Source organism: Zalophus californianus, chromosome X (assembly GCF_009762305.2).
Source record: "Zalophus californianus isolate mZalCal1 chromosome X, mZalCal1.pri.v2, whole genome shotgun sequence".
Classification (NCBI taxonomy): domain Eukaryota; kingdom Metazoa; phylum Chordata; class Mammalia; order Carnivora; family Otariidae; genus Zalophus; species Zalophus californianus.
Window position 1 is genome coordinate 21,414,231 of NC_045612.1, and position 26,311 is coordinate 21,440,541.

Genomic DNA, 26,311 nt, shown 5'->3' on the forward strand with positions numbered 1-26,311 from the left:
GAGTCCAGAGCGAAGACCAGACCTCTCTGAGATGAAGGGTGGCAAAATGTTAACAGGTGGTGAGTTAAGGGTATAGGGTGTTCACTGTATCCTTTTGACTTCTCTGTACGTTTGAAAGGTTTTGTAATAAAAAGTTGGAAGAAAGAACTAGGTCTAACACCAAAGTTTAAACTCTTTTTCCCCACTATGGCATGCTGTGCCACTAACCTAAGTGATCTTGAGTCCTCCTTGTCCCTTCTGAGCCTGACTCGGCCCGTCGGAACCATGAGATGGGGTTGCATCACTAAGGCTCTCTCCCTCACACTTGGCGCTCCCACTCGGGCAGCGTGTAGCTGTAAACTATTAGGCTACACCACAAGCCAGGTCATCCACTTGCCCCGCGGTCCGAAAGACCCTAGCGGTTCTCCTGTAACAGTAGCTAGGGGTACAGTTTGTTGCCTCTGGGAAGGGAGTCACTGAGGCTGCTCATTGCCTGCTGCTGTGTAAAAACTGCTGGGTGTCAGTCGTCTCCGCCTGCTGGGGGAACACTGCTCTCAAAAGGAAACACCTTCCTCTGCCAAGGCTGCGGGTGGGGCTAAAAAAACTGTTGATGACAACACTGAATCAGCACATTCATCAGGGTCAAGCTCATAGTCAGACCGAACTGGAAGACGGCCCTGGTTGCCAAGAAAGCTCCAGCTGAGGCCTCTTTGGTCTCAAAGGGAATGGAACCCAAATGGAGATCAGCAGGGGAATAAAAGGCACCATGCTCAAATTAGGGATTTCCTCTGAAAGCTCTGATTATAGCCCCCCCAAAGTACTAAATCTATGGACTTTGTCCCCGCAAGAGGTAACAAAGGTTCAAAACTGGTTTTCAAAGGTTGCCAAATGAATCCTGTGAAAACAGGCTCTTTGTAGGGGCATGTCTAAACTGCTGAGGCTATGTTGGCAAGGACACTGCATCCTCCCAAAATGTGTATGTTGGGGTTTGTAGGGGTGGGATGATCAAGGATCTGACCTGGTGTGACATTTACATGCATAAAAAATCATCTTTTTCCCCTAACAGTGTTATTTTGTTGCCTGAATCCCCAGGGTTAAGATAAGATCCTGGGCTGGCCTCTGGAAGCGCTGTGACTTCATTCTTAGCCTCTGAAAATACGTGGCTTCTTCTCGCACCCAAGGGCAAATATACTGAGAATTCTTAGATTTCCCTGTAAGACAGGAAATGACGGTACAGTCATAGCTGTGAGGACTGCAGTCAAGTGGGACCCAGTGACATAAACCTCCTTCCTCAGTTCTTCTTTACCAAGATCACACTGATTTTTCACACAACATATATTTATTCAGAAAAAAATCTGCAATAAATTATAATAAAAAAGATGACACAAAATACAGAATCCCACTAGCAGCTTTGCTTAGTGACCAAGACATTTCTGGGAAATTTAACAATTACAGAATAAGAACCAGAAAACAGTGAAAGGGGAAACTAATGCAATGTCACCACGTGGGTTCGAACCATTTCTTCCCTAAAACGATACAGATGCAGAGTTCTTCTCTACCAGCCGGATCTGAACTCCTTCCTTCAGAGGAGCTATGAAATAAATAGCGCATTAGAGTTACTTAGGAATTAGAGGTTGGCGTGCTGGAGTAGGCACAGTAGGGAGCAGATTTCTTACATCTACTCCATTTCTGTCTTCTCTACCTAGAGATTGTCTCAAACCCTTAATGCTGTATACATCCCAGGGCCAGAGCTGGAAAAACGGAGAGGCGGTAAACAAATTTAGTGCGTTTGCCTCATAAGCAAAGAGCTAGGATGCTCCATTCGGTTCCCACCAACCATATCCTTGATGATCCAAAGATCCCAGGTTGGCAGTATACTAGACAATGTGCCCAGGACAGTCATTTCCCTGTCTTTGTGTTATGACCTTGCCCCAGCTTCTATAATCTGCCTCTCCTATGATCACTTTCTGGCCTAGTAGAGATGACAAAAGCATTCTGTTCACAATCTTCCATTAACGAAGTTCTGACCTATCAGATCTGCAGCTATTTGGCACCAGGAACTTGACTCCTAGTTCCATAACTCCAAATCAGGAAAGGGTTTAACCAGAATATCACAGGATACATACCTTTTCTTCCCCCACAGAACTCAACTTACGAGAGATGGGGAGAATTGAGGAACCATTCAGCAGTGGTGTTTCCCCTGGCTCTCTCCTTCAATGTGCTAGAAGAGTCAGGAGTCAATGCCCAAGACAAGACACAGGGTCTGTACATTAGGCTCCTTGGATTTAATGTTAACAGTCAAGAATGAGTTGACTCAGGGTGGTTTTAATGAAAGAAATCCAGGAAGAAGCCAACTACATCAGGCAGTTTTGCAGTCAGTGGCTGGTAGCTGATTTGCCTACCAACACAGAATAATTAAAGAAAAAAAAAGAATGCTGCCCCACAGAGCTTGAGTAAATGAAAAGCTCAGAGGGTTGTCTTGGGTGGGAGAGAAGGGGCTTCGTTGGGCCCACCGCATAGTCTCTTTTCTGTAACACTCGATAAGGTGACTAGGAGCCATGGGGAGCTGGTCGTAAAGCCCAGAGCCAGCCTGATGAGGAAGGGAGCAACATCTGCCCCTCAGTATTTCAGGAGACCAGAGAGGGGGTTCCAAGGGTTATCCATAATACCCTGCTGGGGGGAAGAGCAGTATCACCAGAGAGGCCCACTTGAGGTCCAGACTGCCTTTTTGACTGTGATGCAACAAGCACTGCTCCGGAGGTGGATTTCTAAGTGGGAAATGGGTCTGCCAGACAACCAGGATTAATTCTCATGTAAAATTTGATTAAGAACAGAAAGGGATGGTAGAAAGCAGGACCTGTCAAACATGAATATTCTCACTTCTGAAATGTTCAAAGTGCTTCCATTCTGATGGTGATTCTCTCACATCAATGGGATGTCACCTCTAGGCTAAAGTTCTGCTAGTAAATGTGGTCTGAGACAAGAGAATATGGTTCCACCCAGTGCGGATCCAGGAAAAGGCCAATGTTACAGACATACAGATGCCACTGTAGTAGAAATGCACAAATGCATGTCACAACCACATGTAGATGGTTAACTCACTGCTAGGGACATCCGAGGAGTCACTAGCTTCACTCAGACTTCCTTCGACATAATAGAACTAGTGGAGTGGAGTGCAAAGGGGTGATATGGGGGGGGGGTCGGGCAAAAGTGCTTTAGACGAAGGACTACAGACAAGTCTGAGCTATGGCACGTAGTGCTTGTAGACCTGGAACAGGAACATCTCAGAATCTAGGCCTAGGGTGCTAAGGACAATCATGGTAGCTGGGCAGGAGGGCAATGAACACATCCCCAGGTAAAGGGGTGTAAATACAGATCTCTTTGCCTTATAAAGAGAACACAAAAACACCAAAATATGGTACCTTTGGCTTGGCAATGTAAGTCTAAAAGTATTTTGCTGTGTAGGATATGGTAAGGGAGGGATTAGGAAACTCTCTTCCTCTTGCACTAGAAACAACCTTTTCATGCCAACAGCCTCAAAATTCTGCAACAGACCCTTCCTGTGGCATGACTTTTCAAATCATTCTGAAATACTTGGTGCCCAAGATCTTCCGCCTCTAGAATCTCAGAGAGTAGTAAGAAGAAAAGGCTTATTAGTCTTCATCGCTCTCAAGAAACCCCAGAAGGAACTGGATAGCACGCTGACGGTCACTTGGAGTCTGTCTTGCCATAAGGTTGGGTGGAGGCCTTAGGAGAAGACTAGTGAAGAGAGTGGCTAGAGGGTGAGAGAAAGGAAAAGGGAAAAACCCTTTGTCAGACACAACCTAAGCAAAGCCTCAGGGATGGGAAATTGGGGGCTAGGGGATGAGGGCAGTGGGCCATGTGCCTGGACATGAAGGCTGTCCCAACCAGCCTGCCCCCCCTGCTCATGTTGCCGTTCTCATGAAGTACTCTTACCGATCATGTTTTCGCTGACATTGTTGTATTTAGAGAATTTTAAGAGTTCTCGAAGGAATGCCATCAAGTAATGGAAAACATTTCTATGGCATCTTGGAAGCTGGGAAATCACCTGTTTTTAAAAAAAGGGGGGTGGGCAGTGAGAACAAGTGAAAGGGAGTAAGAAGAGCTTAAAGCTGTCACAGTAGTTTATAATCCAACCCATACAGGACCCCATTCATCTCTCTTTTATTTCCTCATGACTACCAGAGTCCCTGCCAAATGAAAACTTCCAAGTCAGAATGGTCATAGTGGGGGCGGCCTGGGTGGCTCAGTCGGTTAAGTGTCTGCCTTTGGCTCAGGTCATGATCTCAGGGTCCTGGGATCAAGCCCCGCAATGGGCTCCGTGCTCAGCAGGGAGTCTGCTTCTCCCTCTCCCTCTGCTGCTCCCCCTGCTTGTGCTTTCTCTCACTCTCTTTCCCATTCTCTATCAAATAAATAAATAATATCTTTAAAAAAATGGTCATACTGTTTGGCCCCTATACACTCAATGAACAGGCCACATTCACATGTGTGATGTGGTCATCACACATTCACACACATACCGCACCTCACAAGCAGGTTAGTATTAATCTGCTCTTTTCCCATCTCCTCAGACAGGTAGCCATGGCATCTGCCAAGCTCAATGGTTTTCTCTGCAATGTCATGTAGCAGGGATGGGAGCTTCTCCAATACTCACTAGTCTGACTGAATGGTATTCTCAGCCACTGTGCATCAAAATCATTTCAAGACTAAAAACAAACACCAAGAAGGTACAACCTGGCTGGCTCAGTGAGTGAAGCATGAAACTCTTGATCTTGGGGTTGTGGGTTCGAGCCCCACATTGGGCGTAGAAATTATCTTTTAAAAAAAGATTTTATTTATTTATTTGTCAGAGAGAGTGAGTGCACAAGCAGGGAGAGCGGCAGGCAAAGGGAAAAGCAGGCTCCCCGCTGAGCAAGGAGCCTGATACAGGACTTGATCCCAGGACCCTGAGATCATGACCTGAGCTGAAGGCAGACGCTTAACCAACTGAGCCACCCAGGTGTCCCTAAAAATAAAATCTTAAAAAAAAAAACAAAAAACACTAAGGTGGTTTCTGGGTAGCTCAGTTGGTTAAACGTCTACCTTCGGCTCAGGTCATGATCTCAGGGTCCTGTGATCGAGCCCTGTGGCAGGCTTCCCACTCAGCAGGGAGTCTGCTTTTCTCTCTCCCTCTGTCCCTCCCCACCCCCGACTTGTGCTCTCTCGCAAATAAATAAATAAAATCTTTAAAAAAAAAACAAAACAAAACACCAAGAAGACAAAAAGGAGAAAGGCTCACAAGTGTCACGGACCCTTCCTGGTAATGTCAGCCAGAATTCCATGATCAGCTTCACCAATCCTATGCCAGAGTAGAGTTATCTGCCCTACTCAATAGGCCAACTAGAAAAGTGTGGCAAATATAACAGAAAATAACCTAAAATTTATGAGTCCCAACTCTCAATGCTGGTATCCTGCCATGAGTGACAAATTCAGACCCATCCTACCACATAGCTAGCTACAGATCTAAAATTGATTTCTCTATGGGGGCACTTGCCCCAGACACATCCTCAAAGCAGTAAAACTCACCTGTCGGCAGTTCTGGGGATCCTGAGCAGAGTCAAGGCATCGCTGATACAGCTCATAACAGATGACGGGCTCTGGCAGGGCTTCCAGGAAAATGAGCAGTGCTTCAGCCACAGAGTGATTACTGCCAGCTGGATTAATTTAAGTCAAGGGAAAGGGGCTCCAGGAAAAAGGCCACACAGAGACCTGATTTGCTTTCTTCCTCCAGCTCCCTCAGGGACAGTTTCCTTCCTATTATTCAGGGCACACTGATCCTAACTGGGGTTTGATATTTTATTGGTCCAGGTATGCTGCAGCTGAGTTGTTACAGAATTGACCAAAGACTCTTGGGAGGTTTGGCTCAACTTGAGAGTCAGGGGAATACGGTGTGCAGAATGACGTTCACACTGCATCAGTCCCTGAAACTAGTCACCAATGTTTCCCATCCTCTTCCATGTCCTAGTGACAACACATGTGGTGGCAGGAGTGATCAATGGCCTGAAGCAGAACAGTACCAGTGCTGTGGGTCCTATGTTCCATGTTTATTAAAAGTCGTTGTTACCTACCCCTTGATTCCTTTCAGTAAGAGTCTGAGACAGAGAGAAGTCAAAAGTTCCTGAAAGGAACTGAAAAACAACTGCAGAGTCAATGATTACCTTATAATAAAAGACAGTTACAAAGAAAGTAAAGATGGAAACACAAAACTCAAATGCGGATGGGAAGAAGAGTTTGGTCAAGAATTCTTCATCCAGCTTCCTAGGCCTTTGTCAAAAAGGATACGGATTGTCTCGGGAATGCTAGTATCCAGACAATCAATGATCTGCTGTAACTCCTCCTGCATTCCAGGGGTTTGGAACAGGTCCTCCTACCAGAGAGGTCACAATGAATGGAACAAGGCAAGAAAATCAGCCCTAAGGTTCTGAAGACCACCCAGGAATCAAGAGAGTGGCAGGGAGGGTATGTGCTATGGTGAGCGCTGTGAACTGTGTAACACTGATGAATCACAGACCTGTACCCCTGAAACAAATAATACATTATATGTTAATAAAAATAAACAAAAAAAGAGAGAGTGGCAGGATGCAAATGGAAGGGTAATATGCATACTCGTGATTAGGAACAGACGTGTGACAAAGGCATCTTTTCCATTTATCATCTGTATAATCCACGTGAAATTTTGTTTCAAAACAGAAAATGATCTTCAAAGGTTTTAGCCTATACCTGAGATGGCAGAGGACTAGATGGCTAGAGTGGGTGATGAGGTGTCCCCACTTCTAGCTTCCTGCCAAGTAGAAGGCAGAGTCCAAATAGCTGAACCACATTCAGATACTGATACTAGGGAATGCTAGGGCAGGGGTAAATGGCATGCCCACACCAAACCTTGCCTTTGAGTTCTATTACTCCTCAGTAGGTAAGAAAACATTTTCCTCCAATTTAGTCCCAGGAAATTTCTCTTTCTGGGGGGTTGGGTTGGAGGTAGCTAGCATTTTAGATAGGATTAAAAAAAGAAAACCAAATTAAAGAAATGGGCTTGAAGTTTGCTTTGGACTTTAAAATCTGCAATGCCTACACGAGACCAAAAGCAGGCATTACAGACTGAGGTACACAGCGGTCCAGGGGAAAGTGTGTGTAGTCAGGAGACAGGCGTGCTCAGTTTGGGCCTGGCTCCGTCATCACACTTATGCTGTGGTCTTAGCTGAATCACTTAGGTTGCAGGCTTCAAGTCTCATATCTGTAAATAAGGATACTTCCATCTGCCCAGATGACCTGATAGTGCTGCTCGGTGAATGTAGCTCGGGAAAGTTACAAGCCCTATACTGACACGAGGTATTATCATTTCCTACCGGATTCACACACCTTCCAAAGTTGCAGGGCAGGCCCACAATCACTTACCTGGTGACAGGCGTGCTTGAATAAGTGATCTACCAGAAGCCAGATCTCCTTGGGGACCTGAAGGGGTCTCTCACTGGCACCTTCATCCAAGGGAACCATCTGCAGAAGGGATTTCTCCTAAGAGATGAAAAAGGAGATTCAAAGAGGTCTCAACAAAAATTTGTGTAACTTAATCTCCTTCATATTCTGCTTTATGTAGGTCCAATGTGATCTTCATCTCTTAAGATTTGTCACTTTTTCTTACTGGGGACATCCCTGGTCAGAAGGCACTTGATACTGATTCCCACAGTTAAAAGATTTTCTTCCTCTTTTAGATGCTTAACAGTTAAGCATTCCATTTGGGTTTATTACGTTCATCCTGTGGCGCACCGTGTGTTGTAAATCCTCTCAGGGGTGACGCGCAGAATGAGCGCTTTGGCAGTATGGTCACGGCGGAGTGCGTGCGCCACCCGAAACCTGGGGGCCGTTCCAGCACAGCGGTCTGTACAGTCCTCGCGGAGGTTTCTGTTGACTTTTAACTTACTATTCTCTCACTTCTTACCACAGATGTTACCGTTTTCATTGTTGATTTAAATGAGGCTCTCTGGTCCTCAGAAATTAAAGACAATTCTCCACATTACACCTACATTCGTGAATATTTCAGGCTCAATGGAAGGTCTAATCTTAAGGCACTAAAACTCGTAACTCTGAAGATCCAAAAATAGTAAACCAAATACAGCATACCAAGAGCCAGAAATACTGTGAAAAGCTCAGGGTCTGAGTCCAGAAGTTACTCTTTATATTAATAACTCAGCAGAGATTTCTCAGGGCTGTGACCCCTTTCACGTACCCTTCTACTTTGATTCTCCTGAAAGAATCTAAGAGAAAAACCTAAAAGTGACAACAACTAAATCTGAACTTGTAAATGGCTGGGGAAATAAACTCAATTATCTTATGTCTATATAGTCAAATAGAAATTATATTAAAAAGGTGTTTGAGGGGCGCCTGGGTGGCTCAGTCGTTAAGCGTCTGCCTTCAACTTAGGTCATGATCCCAGGGTCCTGAGATTGAGCCCCGCATCGGGCTCCCTGCTCAGCAGGAAGCCTGCTTCTCCCTCTGCTTGTGTTCCCTGTCTCGCTGTCTCTGTCAAATAAATAAATAAAATCCTTAAAAAAAATAAAAAGGTGTTTGAAACAGATTAAAAGTCATATGAAGGCAGCCTTCAGAAAAATCCTAGTGGAGAAAATGGTGAGCAATTTTTTGTATCTTCCCCCCTTTTCCACCTCCAACTTAAGGGTTATATATTGTGTACTTTCAACTTTAGGCAATTCTGTTAATTCCATCCCCAACCCCCAGCCATGTTGCTTTATGGAAAAGAAAAGAAGTGTTTCACTACTTGCAGAGACTGTGTACACTAGAACAGAGCTAAGGGCTCTGCTTAACATTACGTTCTTCAATAAGCACTGGTCACCTTTTAAAGCCGCTGTACCTTTCTAAGAGAAGAAGAAAAGAGCATGACAGTTGGTTACTGTTTAAAATCTACTTTCTTCACATTCATTTTGCTTCCTTTCTTTCTTTCCCTGGGATTCTATCACTTGATATTCATGTTCCCTGTAGCTGCCAGAATTTCTATGAGTGGCTCATCTACTAACTTCTTTCCGGTTGCAATTATTAAATCCAGGCATCCACATGGTATCTGAACCAAAGCACTGTCCATAATGCACTCTGCTCACTTTCTGAACCAAATGCAACACATGTATAGATTTAGCAGATGCCTCCGAACTTACCATATATAAATTATTCAGCACTGATTCATGTACTTTTAAAAAAACTTGACATCCAACTGGCGCTTTTCTTGTACTAAGGCATTAAGGCAATACAAGGCACTGTCTGAGATGAAATTTTCAACATGGCCTGCCATTAACAAGGAAGGGCTGGGAAGCAGAACCGCCTCAATCCTTAGTGGTTTAAAAAGGTTAATAAAATGTCAGTAGGTTATATACATCACCCACTATCCATTTTCAAATTCATGTGTGATAATACAAAATGTCATACTTGTGTCTCTAAAGTCTAGAGAAAGATCATGCACAAGAAACAATACTTTCTCAAAAGTCCACAAATTATCCTGAATTCTAATTTTCAAAGGGAAATCAGGCACACTTTGTTTTCTTTCAACAAGACACATCTGGTGCCTGATAAGCCCACACTTTGAAACCATAGTGCTAATAACTACTGCAGAAAACAGTACACCATCCCCATCATCAAAATGCATTAAACTCCACTAAATGGGGAGATCACATTAGATAGTATGTGACAGTGCTTTAAGAATGTTTTTCAAGCCCATGTTTCTCTACTTGATAGGCCTGTATGGAGCCAGACACCCTCCAGTCTGAACACGGAAGGTGGCCCAGCACCGCAGGAGTGCTTCACTAGCTTCCTTCACTAGGTATTCAGGAGACCTGGGTTCTAGTCCCCTCTGCCCCACACCCCTGCTGTCAGGAGCAGGAGGACTTGAGTGAGTGTTTCAACCTTCTTGGACCTTGGTTGTCTTGTCTATTAGAATGGAGAAAACACCTTACCCTGTCTGAAGGCACAGCGCTGGACCAGATGATCCCTTCTGATCTCGTTCAGCTCGATGACTCTATGCTCTGTTTCTTAACCATACATCTGTGTATTCTTTCAGTAATTAATCATTATTGCCACTAACCCCAAATCATTCTTAATGCAACAGAAATCCACTTCTGGTTTGACTATCACTGGAAACAGAGGACAGCTAAGTGGTACTCTCCTCCACCTCATGAGCTTTCAGATATATCAAGACAGCTCTTAATTTCTTCTCATTTTAAACATACAAATCTGGAACTTGAGTCCTACTGCTTTTATGTACTGGGTCTCAGTGATGACTGGTGCAGCAAAAATCTCTTCTGTGCCTGCAGACACACTTAAAGAGATAGCTGACAGGACTTTGGTGGAGTCTTGTGGAGTCAGAGGACTCTGACATGGGAAAGACTAGGGACAGATTCCAGGAACCACAGTTAACTGTTAATCAAGCCCAGGAAACACATAGCCACCCATGGATTGCATTACCTTTTCTAGGAAGCTGTCTTCTTCCTGAGAGCAGAGCAGGAAAAGAAAGTCATTGACAGCCAGAAATTTACTTGAATTAATTTACAGAATTAGAAACAGATCAGTATTATTAGAACTCACTAGCTTACTAGATACGTACACTTTAAACAGCTTTAAATTTTCCAAATAAATCATTATTGTTGAAAATGGAACATGTTCTCATATGCAAAGTTCTCTACTACACATATTAAATTTTCATGTAGTTTACTGAGATTATCACTCAAGAAACATACATGCGCAGTCCTAGACTTTTGTGTCCTTTGGCAGCTGACAGCTGACCTGGCCAAATGCCCAGTGGTGGCTCCTTTCCACGTGCTACTTGGAGGCAGGCCCTGCTGCTACACTGTGCAGCTTCTTACCTCATAGTAATGCCACCCGATGGGTGAATGGGAGTCTGACGGCGGCATTCGGAAGGAGACAATTGGCTTTTCCCCTCTGTACTGCCATTCCTCTCACCCTAGTTGGCCCCCCAAGCAGTATCCCACACTCTTTTCTCTCACCCCATATCTACTCCCCTCTTCAAAGGACCTGAGAGTCCCCAAACATAGAGGCCCCTCTGAATTGTAAATTTATTTCACTTCAGACCTTTGTGGACCAGAAGACCCATCATTATACCCCCTATCGTGTTTTCCTATAGCGTATAAGAGGAAAAAGAGAAGCAAGGAGAAGGAAGAAGGCACCTTGTTAATGGTCTCCCATCTTTTGTGCTCTTATTACAATCCAATAACAAGCACCGCAACAATAGTTACCGCCACCATGTAGGGAGCACGTGCCATGTAGTGGGAAGTGCATAAAGTGCTCATGGACAGTGTCATTTAGTCTGCACAAGTGTGCAAAGTAGCTACTATTCCCATTTTACAGATGAGGAAGCCGAGGCTCTGAGAGCTTAAATTATTTGCCCAAGGTCATACTATTATGTAAGAACTCAGGTCTGACAGACTCTACGGTCATTACCACTATGGTCCCCTAGACAACTCAAAAGGTATAATCTCGCTGCTTCCTGGGCAGAGAGGCAGGGGAAAGCTGTGAAAAAGACAGTGAGAAACAATGCACCATGGTTAGCACAGGTGCTGGTGGTAGAGAGAGAGCGCAGGCACTGGTGGTAGACAGCCCTGGGTTCAAATCTTTGTTCTGCCCCCGATTAATTTTGTACAGACATCAGGCAAGTGACTAAACTTCGTAAAGCCTCAGTTTCTTCATCTCTGAAACAGGGAGAATAATATCTACTTTGTAGGGTCAAGGAGGCAGCCTAAAATCCAGGCATGGCAGGGCAGTGTAGTGCAGTGGACGAGCACCTCCCCAGCCACTCCCAACTGGAATCCTCCCAATTCTGCCATGGGCCACCAAGAATCTGAGTATAAATCACACTTCTCAGGTCTGACAGTAAAAGGAGAAGTCCGGATCTCACTACGAAAGATGTGCAAGAGGCTGGAGGCAGGGGAGTATGTGTTCCCTGATGTTCCAAATAGCAATGCTAAATGCATTTTCCCCAAATGACTGTTATATATATGGTGGGTAGATATTTTAGTATTTTTAGATATATTATGAATTAAACAGGCTCTTGTAGGTTTACCTACACTTCTAAATACCACAGATGAAATGAGATAAAAATAATCAGAGTAATATTGCTTTATGAAGTATACAATATTTATAATATTGTAATTACAATATTTTTTAATTTAAAAGTTAAATTTTGAGTGCCAAACATCTAATTTCACACAATTTTGGAGTACAACTTTTTAAAAATTTTTTAAAATTTAGGACGACTTATTAAGAAATCATAAAACCTGCCTACCTAACAGACTTCTCTATTTTTCCTCCCATGAATACATGACACAATGAGTAAAACTAGGCAGAGTTTTCATATACTAACCTGTCCAATCAGGCCCTCAAATAAGTTTTCTTCAAGCAGTGACCATCTACTAGTGCAAGGCATGCCTTTGGGGGGTGTTGGAGGGGGAGGATGAAAAATGATGCTATACAGAAGGAAACAATATGGTCCCTGACTTGGGTTTGCAATTGAGTTGGGGTAAGAAGTCCCAGAATTTACAGCCTGATATTGTTATAACTCACAAATATGGGTTCTCAATAAATGGTTAATAGGAAAAACAAACAAAACGGGTTCAAAGGAAGGAGATGGCTTTCAGCTGGGGCTATCAGGGGACTTTTTATAATGGAGATGGGGCCTAACTAGCCCTTAAAAGATTCATAGGATTTTAAAGAGTAGAGATGGGGTGGGGACACTACAAGTGGGAGGGGCGAAAATAAACACAGGTTCAGAGAAGGTAAATCCCAAGGTGGGAGTAGGGAAAAGTTGGTCATCTGTTCTATAGGGAGCATGGGGGAATGTTGAGAAAAGTAGTGGGAAATAAATATGAAAAGGAATGTTGAAGTCAGACTTTAGGGGAACTTGAATGACAGGTAAAGCAATTTGGATTGTATTTAGTAGGGATGGGGGTGCCACTGACTACCTTTAAGGAAGTGATAGGCCCCAAAGCTGTATTATATAGGAAGATCAGTTTGACAGCCCTGAAGAGGAAAAATGAAAAGGTAATGATAGAGGCAAAGGGAATTGTTTTTTGTTGTTATTTTTTAAAGATTTTATTTACTTGTCAGAGAGAGAGCGAGAGCGCATGTGCAGCACACAAGCAGGGGGGAGAGGCAGGCAGAGGAAGAAGCAGGCTCTCTGCTGAGCAAGGAGCCCGATGTGGGACTAGATCCCAGGGCCCTAGAATCATGACCCCAGAATCATGACCCCAACCGAAGGCAGATGCTCAGATGCTCAACCGACTGAGCCACCCAGACGTCCCAAGGCAAAGGGAATTCTTAAAAGGCTATCAAGGTAGGTCAAAAAGGAGTAAACACTTTAATAATGGGAAAATAATATATTTTTTAAAATGAATGGATAAAAGAGAAAACTCTGAAAGAAGAATCAAAAGGACTTTGATTAGATACTGGTGGAGGAGCAGCACATTTACAATGAGAGTTTACTTCTCTGGCTACAGGCATATAGTAGATGTAAATAATATTTATTTTAACACTAGGCTTGATTCTGAAAATAGAAACACCACTTAGCCTCCACTAATAAACAGCATACTCCTAAGGTAGTCCTAAGGTTGCTGATAATCACTTAGTTCAACTGACCTGCCCACTCTCTGCAAAAGGCTGTGGGTTGATCACATTTAAAAAGGGAACCTAATTCAGGATTCCCCAGTGGGGCAACCATGGCATGCTACAAATGCACTGCAAATCATTATTCACTCCAACATTCATCCATAGAGGAATTCTGCCAGTAGTAAATGCAGTTAAATAATGTAAAAGAGTCATTTAGAGGCAGATTCAAATTTAAAAATAAAAAGCAGGAAACTGAATGGATATCAAAGTTCTAGAAAGGATTAGTTCATGTGAACTATAAAGAGAAGAAACACAAACCATACACCTAACAGGATAAGAAATGAGTGGCTGGATCAGTAAGACAAAGTAAACACTTAGTGAAAAGACCACTAGGGATGAAGTAATCACCAAGCTGTTATTCTTGTTATTTCAAACTTTGATATAGTTCTCTAAAAAAACATGTCCCCAAGCAAGTATAGTCTGTCCACCCATCCCTCAACCTTTTTTGTCTCTGTATCTACCAGCAACACCTTTAACCAGATCTGGTTAAGTTCAAACCTGGTCTCTCCATTAGTCCAATCTATAAGCAACACCAGACTCTTCCTCCAGATATGTCAATTTCCAACCTCATACTACTCATAAAAGCCTTCTGATAGTTGTAGATGCTCTGTGGCTCCAGCACACTCATCTGTTCACTTCAAGACGCTCTATCCCCTGCTCCCAACCCACCCAACTAGCCTCACATACTCTTTTTTTTAAATCTTCATTCTTCCCAGGAAAATCTTATAATTTTTCATATATGGTCTTTTTGCTTTCACCTTCTAACATTTATTTTTTTTAAAGATTTATTTATTTATTCATTTGAAAGAGAGAGAATGAGAGAGAGAGCACATGAGAGGGGGGAGGGTCAGAGGGAGAAGCAGACTCCCCGCTGAGCAGGGAGCCCGATGCGGGACTCGATCCCAGGACTCCAGGATCATGACCCGAGCCGAAGGCAGTCGCCCAACCGAGCCACCCAGGCGCCCCACCTTCTAACATTTATTCATGATGTCCCTTACACCTGGAAGAACCTGCTCAGCCAATATGTTAATACATAGTTCTTCAGTACTTGGACTTGACTCAAAATACTTCTATGATGAACCCCAAATCACTTTTCTAGTCCACTTTATTCTTATGTGCTGAATTTGTTTCTAGTTATGTTAATATTACATAAATCAAATATTCAAAAAGCCAAAATAGGCTGGTTCTGAGATTGATTTTTATAGAAATTAGCTGGTCGATCAATAAGCTTTTACAGCATATAAGGCTTGAGTAAACGGCACAGAAATCCATTGTTAATACAAATTACAAGTTCCACAACTCTCATTCTAAATGTCTTTCCAAAATATTGATTTACCAAACACACTGGATATCAGCTAGTAGAAGTAGTTAATGTTTAGATTACTTTTAACCAAACTGCCTATTAACCTTGATTTAGAATTTAGCCATATTGTACACATAAGTAAACTTTCATCACCACTAAATTACAGAACCCACATAAACCCTGTAATACTTCGTATTCAGAGTGTAATGAATATTGATTATGTGCTAGTTAATATGCTAGTTAAAAAACTAGAAAAGAATAAAGAAAATTACAAACAAATTCTCCTCTGTTTGCCATTTGTGCTAATTCCAACTATGCTAGTAGTGGCAAAGTCACTGTCATTGAGAAGGGCAAGAAGAATGAAAAGGACTTATGCCAGTTATTTCATTCCACATTTGGTGGGAAGAGGGTGCGGCACAAGAATCTTTCTGAAAACAGTACATGGAAAGTCAACGTAGGCACTGAACTCATTTCTGTTTTCACCAAAATTTTATTGTAAATAATATAATAGTGGATAATAGGTACCATTATTAATAGCATCATCTCACGGGATCTGAAATATCATTTTGGGTCTTGGAACAAATAGGAACAATTATAAGAAAGCACTATAGGTCAAAATCAAGTCAAAACAGAGTGGGAAGATATTACAAATGGGGTTATAGATTTCTTATTTATTGCCCCACACTAATATGGATAACTTCACCATCAATGAGATACAGGAATTTAATAAAATGTGACAGGCTGTGGAAAGAATCAGAACCCTATATTTTGCCTTCAGCTCAGGTCATGATCCCAGGGTCCTGGGATGGAGTCCCACATTGGGCTCTCTGCTCAGCGGGGAGTCTGCTTCTCTCTCTCACTCTCCCTTTGTGTTCTCCCTCCCTCTCTCTCAAATAAATAAATAAAAACTTAAAAAAGGAACCCTATATTCTACAAAATAAAAGCTTTAAAAGAATAAATGATGACCACACATACACAATTTAGTAAGAACTCAGAATTTCATAATGAAAAAATTATCAGGGTTCTATTTTTTTAAACCTCTAATCACTTGTGCACAAAAAAGAAGGAAAAGGGCTTCCTACAGACCGATTAACTCTATTAAAGATTTTGGCTACTTCCTATTCATGGTCAAACAATGAATTACCTGATAATATTTTAAACAAAATAAAACATTTTCACACTGGTTAAGCCTCCTTCCAGTCACTCTAATTAATACAGGACAATTACAATAAAAGGTATCATAATGCCTCTGCCAACTCTGACCAAAAATAAAACTAGTTTCCAGTTTATAGGAAATAAAGTGAAAGGAAGGAGTATGAAAGGATTAAACTTAAACAGTTACCAAGAGGAAACAGACAAATTTAGGAAATGGTGGATCCTTGATTGGGCAACTGTCCTGGACTTTTAAAAAGTCAATGTCATTAAAGAAATAAAAGGGGAGAACTGTTCTACTCTAAAAGAGACTGTAGAGGGGCACCTGGGTGGCCCAATCAGTTAAACATCCGCCTTCAGCTCAGGTCATGATCTGGGGGTCCTGGGATGGAACCCTGAGTTGGGTTCCCTGCCCAGTGGGGAGTCTGCTTCTCCCTCTGCCCCCCCTGACTCGTGCTTGGTCTCTCTGTCAAATAAATAAAATCTTTAATATTTATTTGACAGAAAGACACACAGCAAGAGAGGGAACACAAGCAGGGGGAGTGGGAGAGGGAGAAGGAGGCTTCCCGCCAAGCAGGGAGCCCAACACGGGGCTCGATCCCAGGACCCCAGGATCATGACCCGAGTCGAAGGCAGACGCCTAACGACTGAGCCACCCAGCCGCCCCTCAAATAAATTAAATCTTAAAAAATAAATAAATAAAAGAGACGCAGAGACCTCACCAAAGGTGATTCATTACATGAATCCAGATGAGATTTTGGCTTCAAAAAGCTACCAAAAAATTCTTGGGATAACTGGAGAAATGGAAATATGGAGTGGGCTAGTTTTCTTAGGCATAATAATGGTATTGTGCTTATAAAGAAATTGTCTTTTTTCTTAAGAGAGGCAGGCTAATGTGTTCACCAGTGAAGTCACACATCACTACTTCATTTCAAATGGTACAGCAAAAAAAAAGAAAAACATCTATATCTGCAAGGCACATGGGGATTCACTGTATTGTTCTTTCCATTCTTCTGCACGTTTGCCACTTTCATAATTAAAAGGTGGAAAAAAGAAAGCTGGGAAATGGTGTTTAGGATGGAGGTAAGGGGGCAGGGAAAAAAAGGGGAAACTTCATTTGGAATATATCCTAAATGGTGAAATATTAAATTTGAAAAACAGAATATAGTAGTAAAAGAGAAAACAAGTATCATAAGAAATACCAGAATGTAAGGATGTGAATTTCTGAAGAAAATGGTTCTCTCTCAAACAGAGGTAATACACACAGTCATGAGAGCTCTAGGGAAACAAGTATAATTCCAAGAAAGAATGCTGGGACTGGACTCAAATGTTTTAATCTGCCATCTGAGTCATAGCTAAAACAATTCCATGGCAACAGAACAGATCACATTCAGACAAGCCAGCAGCCTGCGCGCTGGTCTAGCCCTCCTCACTAGATGATAAAATCACTGCTCTGGCGAGGCTGGAAAGATCAACATGAATACTAATAGAAATGATAAAGTATGGCTGTCACATTGCCTCATTTTCTTTGGTAAAAGACCAAGAGTATGCTTTTATAGCCCAAAGATGTCTGCATGCTTTGGGTGCAGCAATATTTTCATCTAGAAGAAAAGTTCTTAATAGGATGAACTTGTTATTAAATCAGTTTGTTACTGAAGATAATAAGCATTTCTTCCATAAGGACACTGATATTAGAGCTTGATGTCAGGGAGGGGAAATCCTACTCCTTCCTTTTGTTAAGTGTGTTCCATTAAACATGGAGCAAACTTCAGGGCACAATATAATCATCCGGGATGCTGATAAAATGCAGGTTCCTAAGCCCTGCGCCCCGTGGCTGTGATTCCATTGCCAAAGGTGAGTGGGGGTAGTGGTGGAGAATGTGTACTTGTTCAAGGATCCCTGGGGGATTCTGAGGCAGGTACTCTGAGGTTCATTTACAGGTCTGGGCTGCAACATGCAGCCAAGTTTGGGATTAGATATGATGATACAGTGAGGAGTTACTGAACTGGGAATGAGAAAGTCTGGGGGACAGACTTGTCACTAATTTATTCCACTTTGGGCAAGTTCTTGTCTCCATGCCTCAGCTTTCTCATGTGTTTAATGAGGATAATACTGCCCCCCCCAATTACTGTACCTTGCATACATGCTAATTTATACAAGGGTGACTTAAAGCATGAAGAGCATAACAAATAAGCATCAGACCTTTGAGAAGGGAGCCTTTAATCTAATTCAGTGAACTTAGTATTACATGTTATATTCCTGACAAGAGCCAATTACGGATTGCTCTTTTCTCTTTCCTTTTAGGCTTACCTAATGAAAGTAGTGCTAGAGTAAAGTGACATTCTTGTTCTTATTTATCACCTGCCAATTCCAACCCCAACAAAAGAGAAAGCACAGAGACAATGAGGACATCCCTTAAGTATTACGAAAATTACATCTAGAGGAGGTTCCATGTCTTAGAATGTTTCTTACCAAGTCTATGAGTTTGGTGACAGGAACTTCCCGGATTGGTCTTTTCATTCGGCACAAAGCCTCTAAGGATGTACCAAAACAACTTGGGAGGTAATTTCCACTAATGGTCAAGAAGTAATCTTTGCCTCGATCCAGGTGAAGGACTAGAATATCTTCAATCTTATCTTCCCCTGAATTCAGGATGGTCACAGAGTCTTTGCTGACATACACATCAAGGGAAATGTCCACTGTCTCATCTGAAATGTAAGAAATAACACATGGTAACAGAAACTTCTGGTGGAAGAGCAAAAGGGAGATGAGAACCAACAGAAGTCGTGCCCTCTAAAAAATCACCAAATGATGGAAGAGACACTGGACACACAGAAGAGGTCTCCCCAATATAATGACAGTGAAGGTAAGAGACATGTGGTTAGAAAACAAGAAGTTAAACAAAGGGAGGCATGGGAGTCATGGGGAGATGGTACATTGCAAGCAGAGACAATGGTAAAGGGACAACTCACTTGGCTCCAAGTAGCCCTCAAAAGGTTCAGCCCGAAGCCATGGCTTGCAGTACTGGCTGTCATTAAGTTTAGGGATGAAAGAAAAATGGCAGGGAACCTGTCCATTGTTGCTGATCTGGAACTTCTCCTTTTGTAGTTGCCGAAACTTCACATTCTCAAACACAAACTGGGGAATAACAGACAGACACAAACATGCATCACTAGTAGGGGGAGTATGTCAGTTGGATTATTCCATAGAGAATATGAATAAAGAATAAAGTAATTATTAACCAGGTGTGCAACTGCTGTATGCATTCACCAACTGAGCCAGCTGTACACCATGCCCTCTCATTTCCTACTGTATTCACACCAGGAGAGGAGGAATTAGGCAGCTCTTGCTACTTCTCTAGGCTACTCTGATTGTTCCTGAGATCCTAAGAGGGTAACCCAACCTTGGGTCAGGACATTCATCCCGTGACCAAGTCAGTCCTGGTTCCTGAGGTATGAACTAACCAGCAACTCTGAAATATTAAATAAGAGCGGGTAACATCTGAGGGCTTACTTCGCGCCAGGAGCTATTTTAAGAGCTTCACATGTATTAACTCATGTAGTCTGCACAACCACCCCTTTAACCAGAAAAGGAAACTGTGGCTCTGAGAGAGTTAGACATGCGCCTCTAAATGACAGTGCTGGAATGCAAATGGCGGCAGTCTGACTCCAGCACACATGGTTTTCACCACTTCGCTGTACTGCCTCCTCCACCAAACATGGTTTCCACTGTACTAACCGTGATGGGCAGTAGATGGGGAAGCCATGTATTTTTGCTCACCTCCCTCCTGCTGAGTTCTAAGGAAGGAAGGAAGTCATTTTCCATCCTGTCCATAATGCGTACAATATCTTCAAACACTTTCCGATACCTCCGTTCATCCACAACCTTTACCTGAAAGAAAACAAACCCTCTTCTCAGTCTTACATGCTCCTAGCTCATCTTCCCTTGAGACTACCTAACAATTTAAAATGGGTTGTTACAGCAATCGTTTAAAATAAACCATGGTGCAAACAACATCCTCAAACACTTTCTGAAATATCACTCCATCCACAACTTTTACCTCAAAGAAAACAGATCCTTATTTTAGTCTTGTGTGTGCTCAGCTTGAATCTCTAAGAGTCTAACAATTTTTTTAAATGTCACTAAAACAAATATAAATTAAAGTAAGCATTACAGCATTACCCACTTTATGGTAAAGATAAGGTTAATTAGTTAACTTGCTGGAAAAGTCAAACCTCGGTGCTAAGAAGCTTGGCAGTAGTATATGGGAAAATTATTTTCTTGCTCCATTGTTATTTGGTGGTGGGGGAAATGTGACAATTGTGGCAGAAATTATTTCCTGCGTTGCATAAAATAAGTGTCGAGACATACCTACTACTGTTTCTAACAATGATCACAAAGCATTGAAACAGCAGAAAAAATGACTGAAGCATTTAATTCTATTAGCTGCTATGCACAATGCCAAGAATCATAATGTCAATGCACAGATTATATAATGCTAAAGGTATGTTAGTAAATAGATCTTATGGCCATTTTAGAAAATGGCCAATACAAAATGCCCTAGATTAGAGTAAAAGCATGCCAACGGACAAATCATTTCAACTAATAGATCAAAAACATTTCCCATCTGACACAGCACATTTGGCTTCCTGATATAGCTGTGTGGTTTTTTTTTTTCACTATTAAAACTTCATACAAATCAATGCCAAAAATGAACACAATTAACATAGCATTTTAACTTATTGAGGTCTTGGTTTCTTTTTAGAATAGGAAAATTTACAAATTCAGTATCAAAAAAAAAGGACCGGTGCATGTAGAAGAGGTTGTAAATCAAATGTGGAAAATAAGAGCATCAAAGCTGAGCCAAATATGTCAAAGACTGGGAAGGTTTTTACAAATCTAAACCATAACGCTTAGAGAAATGAGGAGCAAGCAATCACTAGAGTCCACACTATAGTGTTAGGTTAAGAGGAATTTTATACTTTTAAAATATTTTTATAAAATTTTGCAACTGCTTTTTCATAAAGTATTTTACATGTGTCATCTTTTCACAACAACCTGCAAAGCTACCAAAGCAAGGATGATTCTTCTGATCGTTGAGAATATCGAGATATAAAAAGATCAACTAAGTTTCTCCCTGCCACAGTTAATACCAGAAGATGTATCTGGACCTCTAGTGCAAGACCATTCCCAAAATACCAGGTATACAACAGGATTAATTCAGGTAGGTCTTAAAGATACAGATGCCTTGGGGCGCCTGGGTGGCTCAGTCATTAAGTGTCTGCCTTTGGCTCAGGTCATGATCCCAGGGTCCTGGGATCAAGCCCCACATTGGGCTCCCTGCTCAGCGGGAAGCCTGCTTCTCCCTCTCCCACTCCCCCTGCTTGTGTTCCCTCTCTCGCTGTGTCTGTCTCTGTCAAATAAATAAATAAAATCTTTAAAAAAATACAAAAAAAATACAGATGCATTGGCCTACTGCAGTTTTTAAAAGCTCCCTAGGCAATTTCTATGTCCACCAAAGTCTGAGAACCAATGCAACAGATCTCATTACCAAGTACCGGGGTGGAAACCCTATCTCAGCTTAATCTCAGCCAGCCCATAGCACGTCTTCTAAAGTTAATTGGCCATTGAACACTTGGTCCCTTTGTTAACAGTCACTGATAACAATAGTGGTAAAAATATAATGTGTGTTTTTTAAAATAATTTTTATTGTTATGTTAATCACCATACATTACATCATTAGTTTTTGATGTAGTGTTCCATGATTCATTGTTTGTGCATAACACCCAGTGCTCCACGCAGAATGTGTCCTCTTTAATACCCATCACCAGGCTAACCCATCCCCCCACCCCCCTCCCCTCTAGAACCCTCAGTTTGTTTTTCAGAGTCCATCGTCTCTAACGTGTTTTTTGTTTTTTTTTTTTTTTTAAAGATTTTATTTATTTATTTGACAGAGAGAGAGAGAGACAGCGAGAGCAGGAACACAAGCAGGGGGAGTGGGAGAGGGAGAAGCAGGCTTCCTGCAGAGCAAGGAGCCCGATGTGGGACTCGATCCCAGGACCCTGAGATCATGACCTGAGCCGAAGGCAGACGCTTAACGACTGAGCCACCCAGGCGCCCTCTAACGTGTTTTTTAAAGCCTCTAATCATAGCATGCCCAAGAGACCAAAATATGGGGTGGTTACTCAATAAACTCAAAGCCTTTCCTCAGTGGGTTATCATGATCATACCCCCTAATGGCACATCAAGGATAATGAAGGGGAAAACACCACAGAATGTCACCACCTGATACACCCACTTTAGAAAAGGAAATTACCAACAAAATTAGGAATTAAGAATGAGCTAGATGATCAATGAGCTAGATATTTAGGTAATAACATGGGTAGCTCTCCAAGACACACTACTGATTTTTTTTTAAAAGTGAGCTGCAGACCAACACGTATTATAAATGAGACCATTTATAATATTTGTACCCACACACAAAACAATACTCTATTGTGTATGGGCCAACAGAAAAACATAGGCAAAAGTCTAGAACTGTGCTGTTCAAGATAACAGCCAAAAGCCACATCTGGACATTTAAATATACATTACTTCAAATTAAATAAAATAGAAAATTCAGCTCTCTTGGTCACACTAGCCAAACTTCAAGTGATCAAGAGCCACCTGAAGTTAGTAGTATTGTACTGGACAGTATAGATCTATATATATCTATTTCCACCATCACAGAAAGACCTATTGGACTGTGCTGGTCTAGAAAGATAAATTCATAATGGTAGTTGGCCTGGCTGGGAAGTGGGGGTCTTGGGCAAAGGTGGGAGTGGAGGATAGAACAGGGATTGAAGAACTCCAGCCTTATCTGTAAATTTTGCTTACATTTTTTTTTATTTTAAAGAAAACACACTTTTGAATTCCTGTGCAATTTAAGTAGTATTAAAAACTAGAAAGGTAGACCTTTATTAAAGATATGCAAAAATACACACAGGAAGCTTGGAAAAATTTTAAATATCCTGCTGGGAGCTCTGGATTAATATGTGTGGAATACTATAAATATTCCTAAGTTCTGAAAAGAAATACAAACAAAAAAGCCAAGCACAGCTGATCAAACCAAAAAGGTTAGTGTCTGGGGAAAGACATCCTTTTAAAAATGGATTAAGAGAGGGGCACCTGGGTGGCTCAGTCGTTGGGCATCTGCCTTTGGCTTGGGTCGTGATCCCAGGGTCCTGGGATCGAGCCCCACATCGGGCTCCCTGCTCGGTGGGAAGCCTGCTTCTCCCTCTCCCACTCCCCCTGCTTGTGTTCCTGCTCTCTGCTATCTCTCTCTGTCAAATTAAAAAAAAAAAATCTTTAAAAAAAAAGGATTAAGAGAATCCAAATGAAGAAAACAGGGCAGCCCACAAGTACAAACAAGAAATTAGGTGGGCTAAAAGTAGTATCTAAAGGTTTATCTAGTCAATAAGTTCTCTGGAACTACAGAGGCATTGTGGGGTTAGTGGAAAGAACATCTACAGGCTTGGGAGTTAAACAGACAAGATTTGAATCTTAGCTCTCCTTCTAGTTGAATGCTTGTAAAGTTATTTAAACTCATCGGTTCTCCATTTGCTCATCTGTTAAATGAGAAATATTGAACTCAAAGCACTGTTGTGAGGAGTAAATGAGATGTGTGTAAATTGTCCATTACAGTTCCCAACACATATTAGCTACTATTTGAGAAACACTATTATTTACTATCATTTTAAAATTTCAAAATGGACAAAAGTCAAGTCACAACTGCCTTTAGATTTAGATTCTATTCTAAGACCAAGACTTAATTTTGTAAATAAAGGAAATACCCCAAAGTCATTCCCCTTTAAGACAGGAGTAAAACAAGACATGTTGGTGATAATCTGAGAAGCCAAAAGAATCAAATATACATCTATTATGTTCTTCACATGTCTTACCTCATTAATCCTCATAAGTAGTACCATTGTTATCCCTATTTTATAGAGGAGGAAACTGAGGCACAGGGCTGTTACAGATATTTTCCATGATTACACAGTTAGAAAGTGGTTGAACTGGGATGCAAGTCTAAGCAGTCTATCCGTAAAGTCCACCCTATCAAGCACAGCACTTTATAGATTCTGACAGATTACATGACTGTAGGTCTGGAAAATCTACAAGAAATAATCTAAATGTATTAGCTGTAATAAATCAATAAGATCCCAAGACATAACCTGCATACTATTAACAGGCAGCTAAATATACAATGTGAAAACAAAAACTACTCACAACAGAGACAAAAAAATTAAATAACTGGCCATCAATCCAGCCAGGATGCAACAGAGTTAAAGAAAAATTTAAAACTTGTGCTCCTGGGGGCACCTGGGTGGCACAGTGGTTAAGTGTCTGACTCTTGGTTTCTGCTCAGGTCATGATCTTGGGGTCCCGGGATAGAGCCCTGTAGCAGGCTCCACACACTCGGCGTGGGATCTGCTTGGGATTCTCTCCCTCACCCTCTCCCTCTGCCCCTCCTGCTCACGCTCTCTCTTTCTCTAAGATGAATAAATAAATCTTTTTTTTAAACTTTTTATTTATTTATTCATGAGAGACAGAGAGAGAGAGAGAGAGAGAGAGAGAGAGAGAGAGAGAGAGAGAGAGGCAGAGGGAGAAGCAGGCTTCCTGCAGAGCAGGGAGCCTGATGTGGGACTCGATCCCAGGACCCTGGGATCATGACCTGAGCCGAAGGCAGACGCTTAACCATCTGAGCCACCCAGGCCCCCATGAATAAATAAATCTTATAAAACATTTAAAACTTGTGCTCCTGGACAGGAAAATTTCACTAATAGTATGGCTGACAACACGCCTTTTAAGGTAAGATACAGATTTGGTTGTACGCCGACCAGTCTATGCCTTTGCTCCTGCTGTCCCCACCCCTCCACTTGGAACCTTTCTCCCAGGGCTTCCCTTCCTTACTATTTATCTGATGAGAGGCTACTCATTCTTTAAAACCTAGCTTCTAACTCTTCCTTATGTATAACAACTTTAGGAGGCTAAGGTTACCACCCAGCCATTATGCAGCATGAGAAACATCTGTGTCACTGAAAGGCCTAGCACATTAAGAACCATATGGACAGCATTTAGGAGGGTTGAGGGCACTAATTTCTCAATGTTGCAAATGATTATTTGGTTATGGTAACATTTATGGCTCAGTAAACTACTGACCTGTTTTGAGTCTAAATGATGTTCTAAGAATACTTTTAACACAGAAACAAATAAATGAACCAACAAGTGTTTACCCCAATATGGAAGAGGGCGCTAACAGGCTTGTGGTCACTGGTTTTTAGTTCCATGTGACTCCGGTAATGAAGCTGATTAACATTTGTTCCTCTCCAAAGAATCCGGTCACACCAGGCTGGAACCCGACATTTCCCACTGCAAATAAAGAAAGAATTATAAAGGGAACATACCACACAAGAATGTAATACCTACCACACTGGTTCAGACCTGGTAGGCCATCTTTTATATGCTTCTCCTTCCCTAATGATCCCAACTATAATATTCCCTACTATAGTCAAGCTCTGTAAAGAGTCTGTGTCTGCTTGTTTGCTACTGAATTCCCAACCTCTAGCACATTATCTTGTGCAAAGTAGGTGTTCAATGAATAGTTATCTAATGAATGAGTAAACCGTGTTCCCAAAATTAGCATTACATCTTCAACAATGTTGTCCCAGGGGAAAATATAATAGCCCCTTCTTAAAATATCCTCAGAAGGTCAGGATTATATTCAGCACACTTTGCTCGATGAACTGCAGTGACATTTTACACAGATAGACAACTAATAAAAATCTAAATCCTAAGTTCCAAGACGGGGCTTAATTTCTGGAGATAACAGTAGAGATTTCCCCTTTAAACCTAGACTTTCATGACAAGTCTAGCTTCTTCAGATAGAGATGAACTAACATCTAAGCATGCAATTCTGAACATATAACAGCCCATAGATTACCAAGGTTAGGGAAAAAGCTTATTCATCATTCTATTAAAATAAGCAGCACCTTGTACACCTAATCCAGAAGGGGACACAAATAGGTTCTTATCTGTAGCTCTTCAAATGACTCTCAAGTCAGGTGAGTGGGAGAAACAAGGTGAAGTGTTACAAGATCTGTCAGT

At 41.8% G+C, this 26,311-nt stretch overlaps 1 protein-coding gene across 5 annotated transcripts in view; it reads right to left on the bottom strand.

The window, feature by feature from the left end:
- Positions 1–1,305: 1,305 nt before the first annotated feature.
- Positions 1,306–26,311, bottom strand: part of OCRL (OCRL inositol polyphosphate-5-phosphatase) — a 64,408-nt gene continuing 39,402 nt past the window's right edge. For all 5 annotated transcript variants that reach the window (XM_027608213.1, XM_027608212.1, XM_027608210.2 and 2 more), the window contains 10 exons: positions 25,441–25,576; positions 19,946–20,056; positions 19,138–19,303; positions 18,638–18,873; positions 10,498–10,521; positions 7,432–7,548; positions 6,322–6,406; positions 5,566–5,693; positions 3,937–4,048; positions 1,306–3,754 (listed from right to left, as the gene is read on the bottom strand). In XM_027608213.1, coding sequence (XP_027464014.1) covers positions 3,633–3,754; positions 3,937–4,048; positions 5,566–5,693; positions 6,322–6,406; positions 7,432–7,548; positions 10,498–10,521; positions 18,638–18,873; positions 19,138–19,303; positions 19,946–20,056; positions 25,441–25,576 — 1,237 coding nt within the window. In that variant the 3' untranslated portion in view covers positions 1,306–3,632. The remainder of the gene's footprint in view (positions 3,755–3,936; positions 4,049–5,565; positions 5,694–6,321; positions 6,407–7,431; positions 7,549–10,497; positions 10,522–18,637; positions 18,874–19,137; positions 19,304–19,945; positions 20,057–25,440; positions 25,577–26,311) is intronic.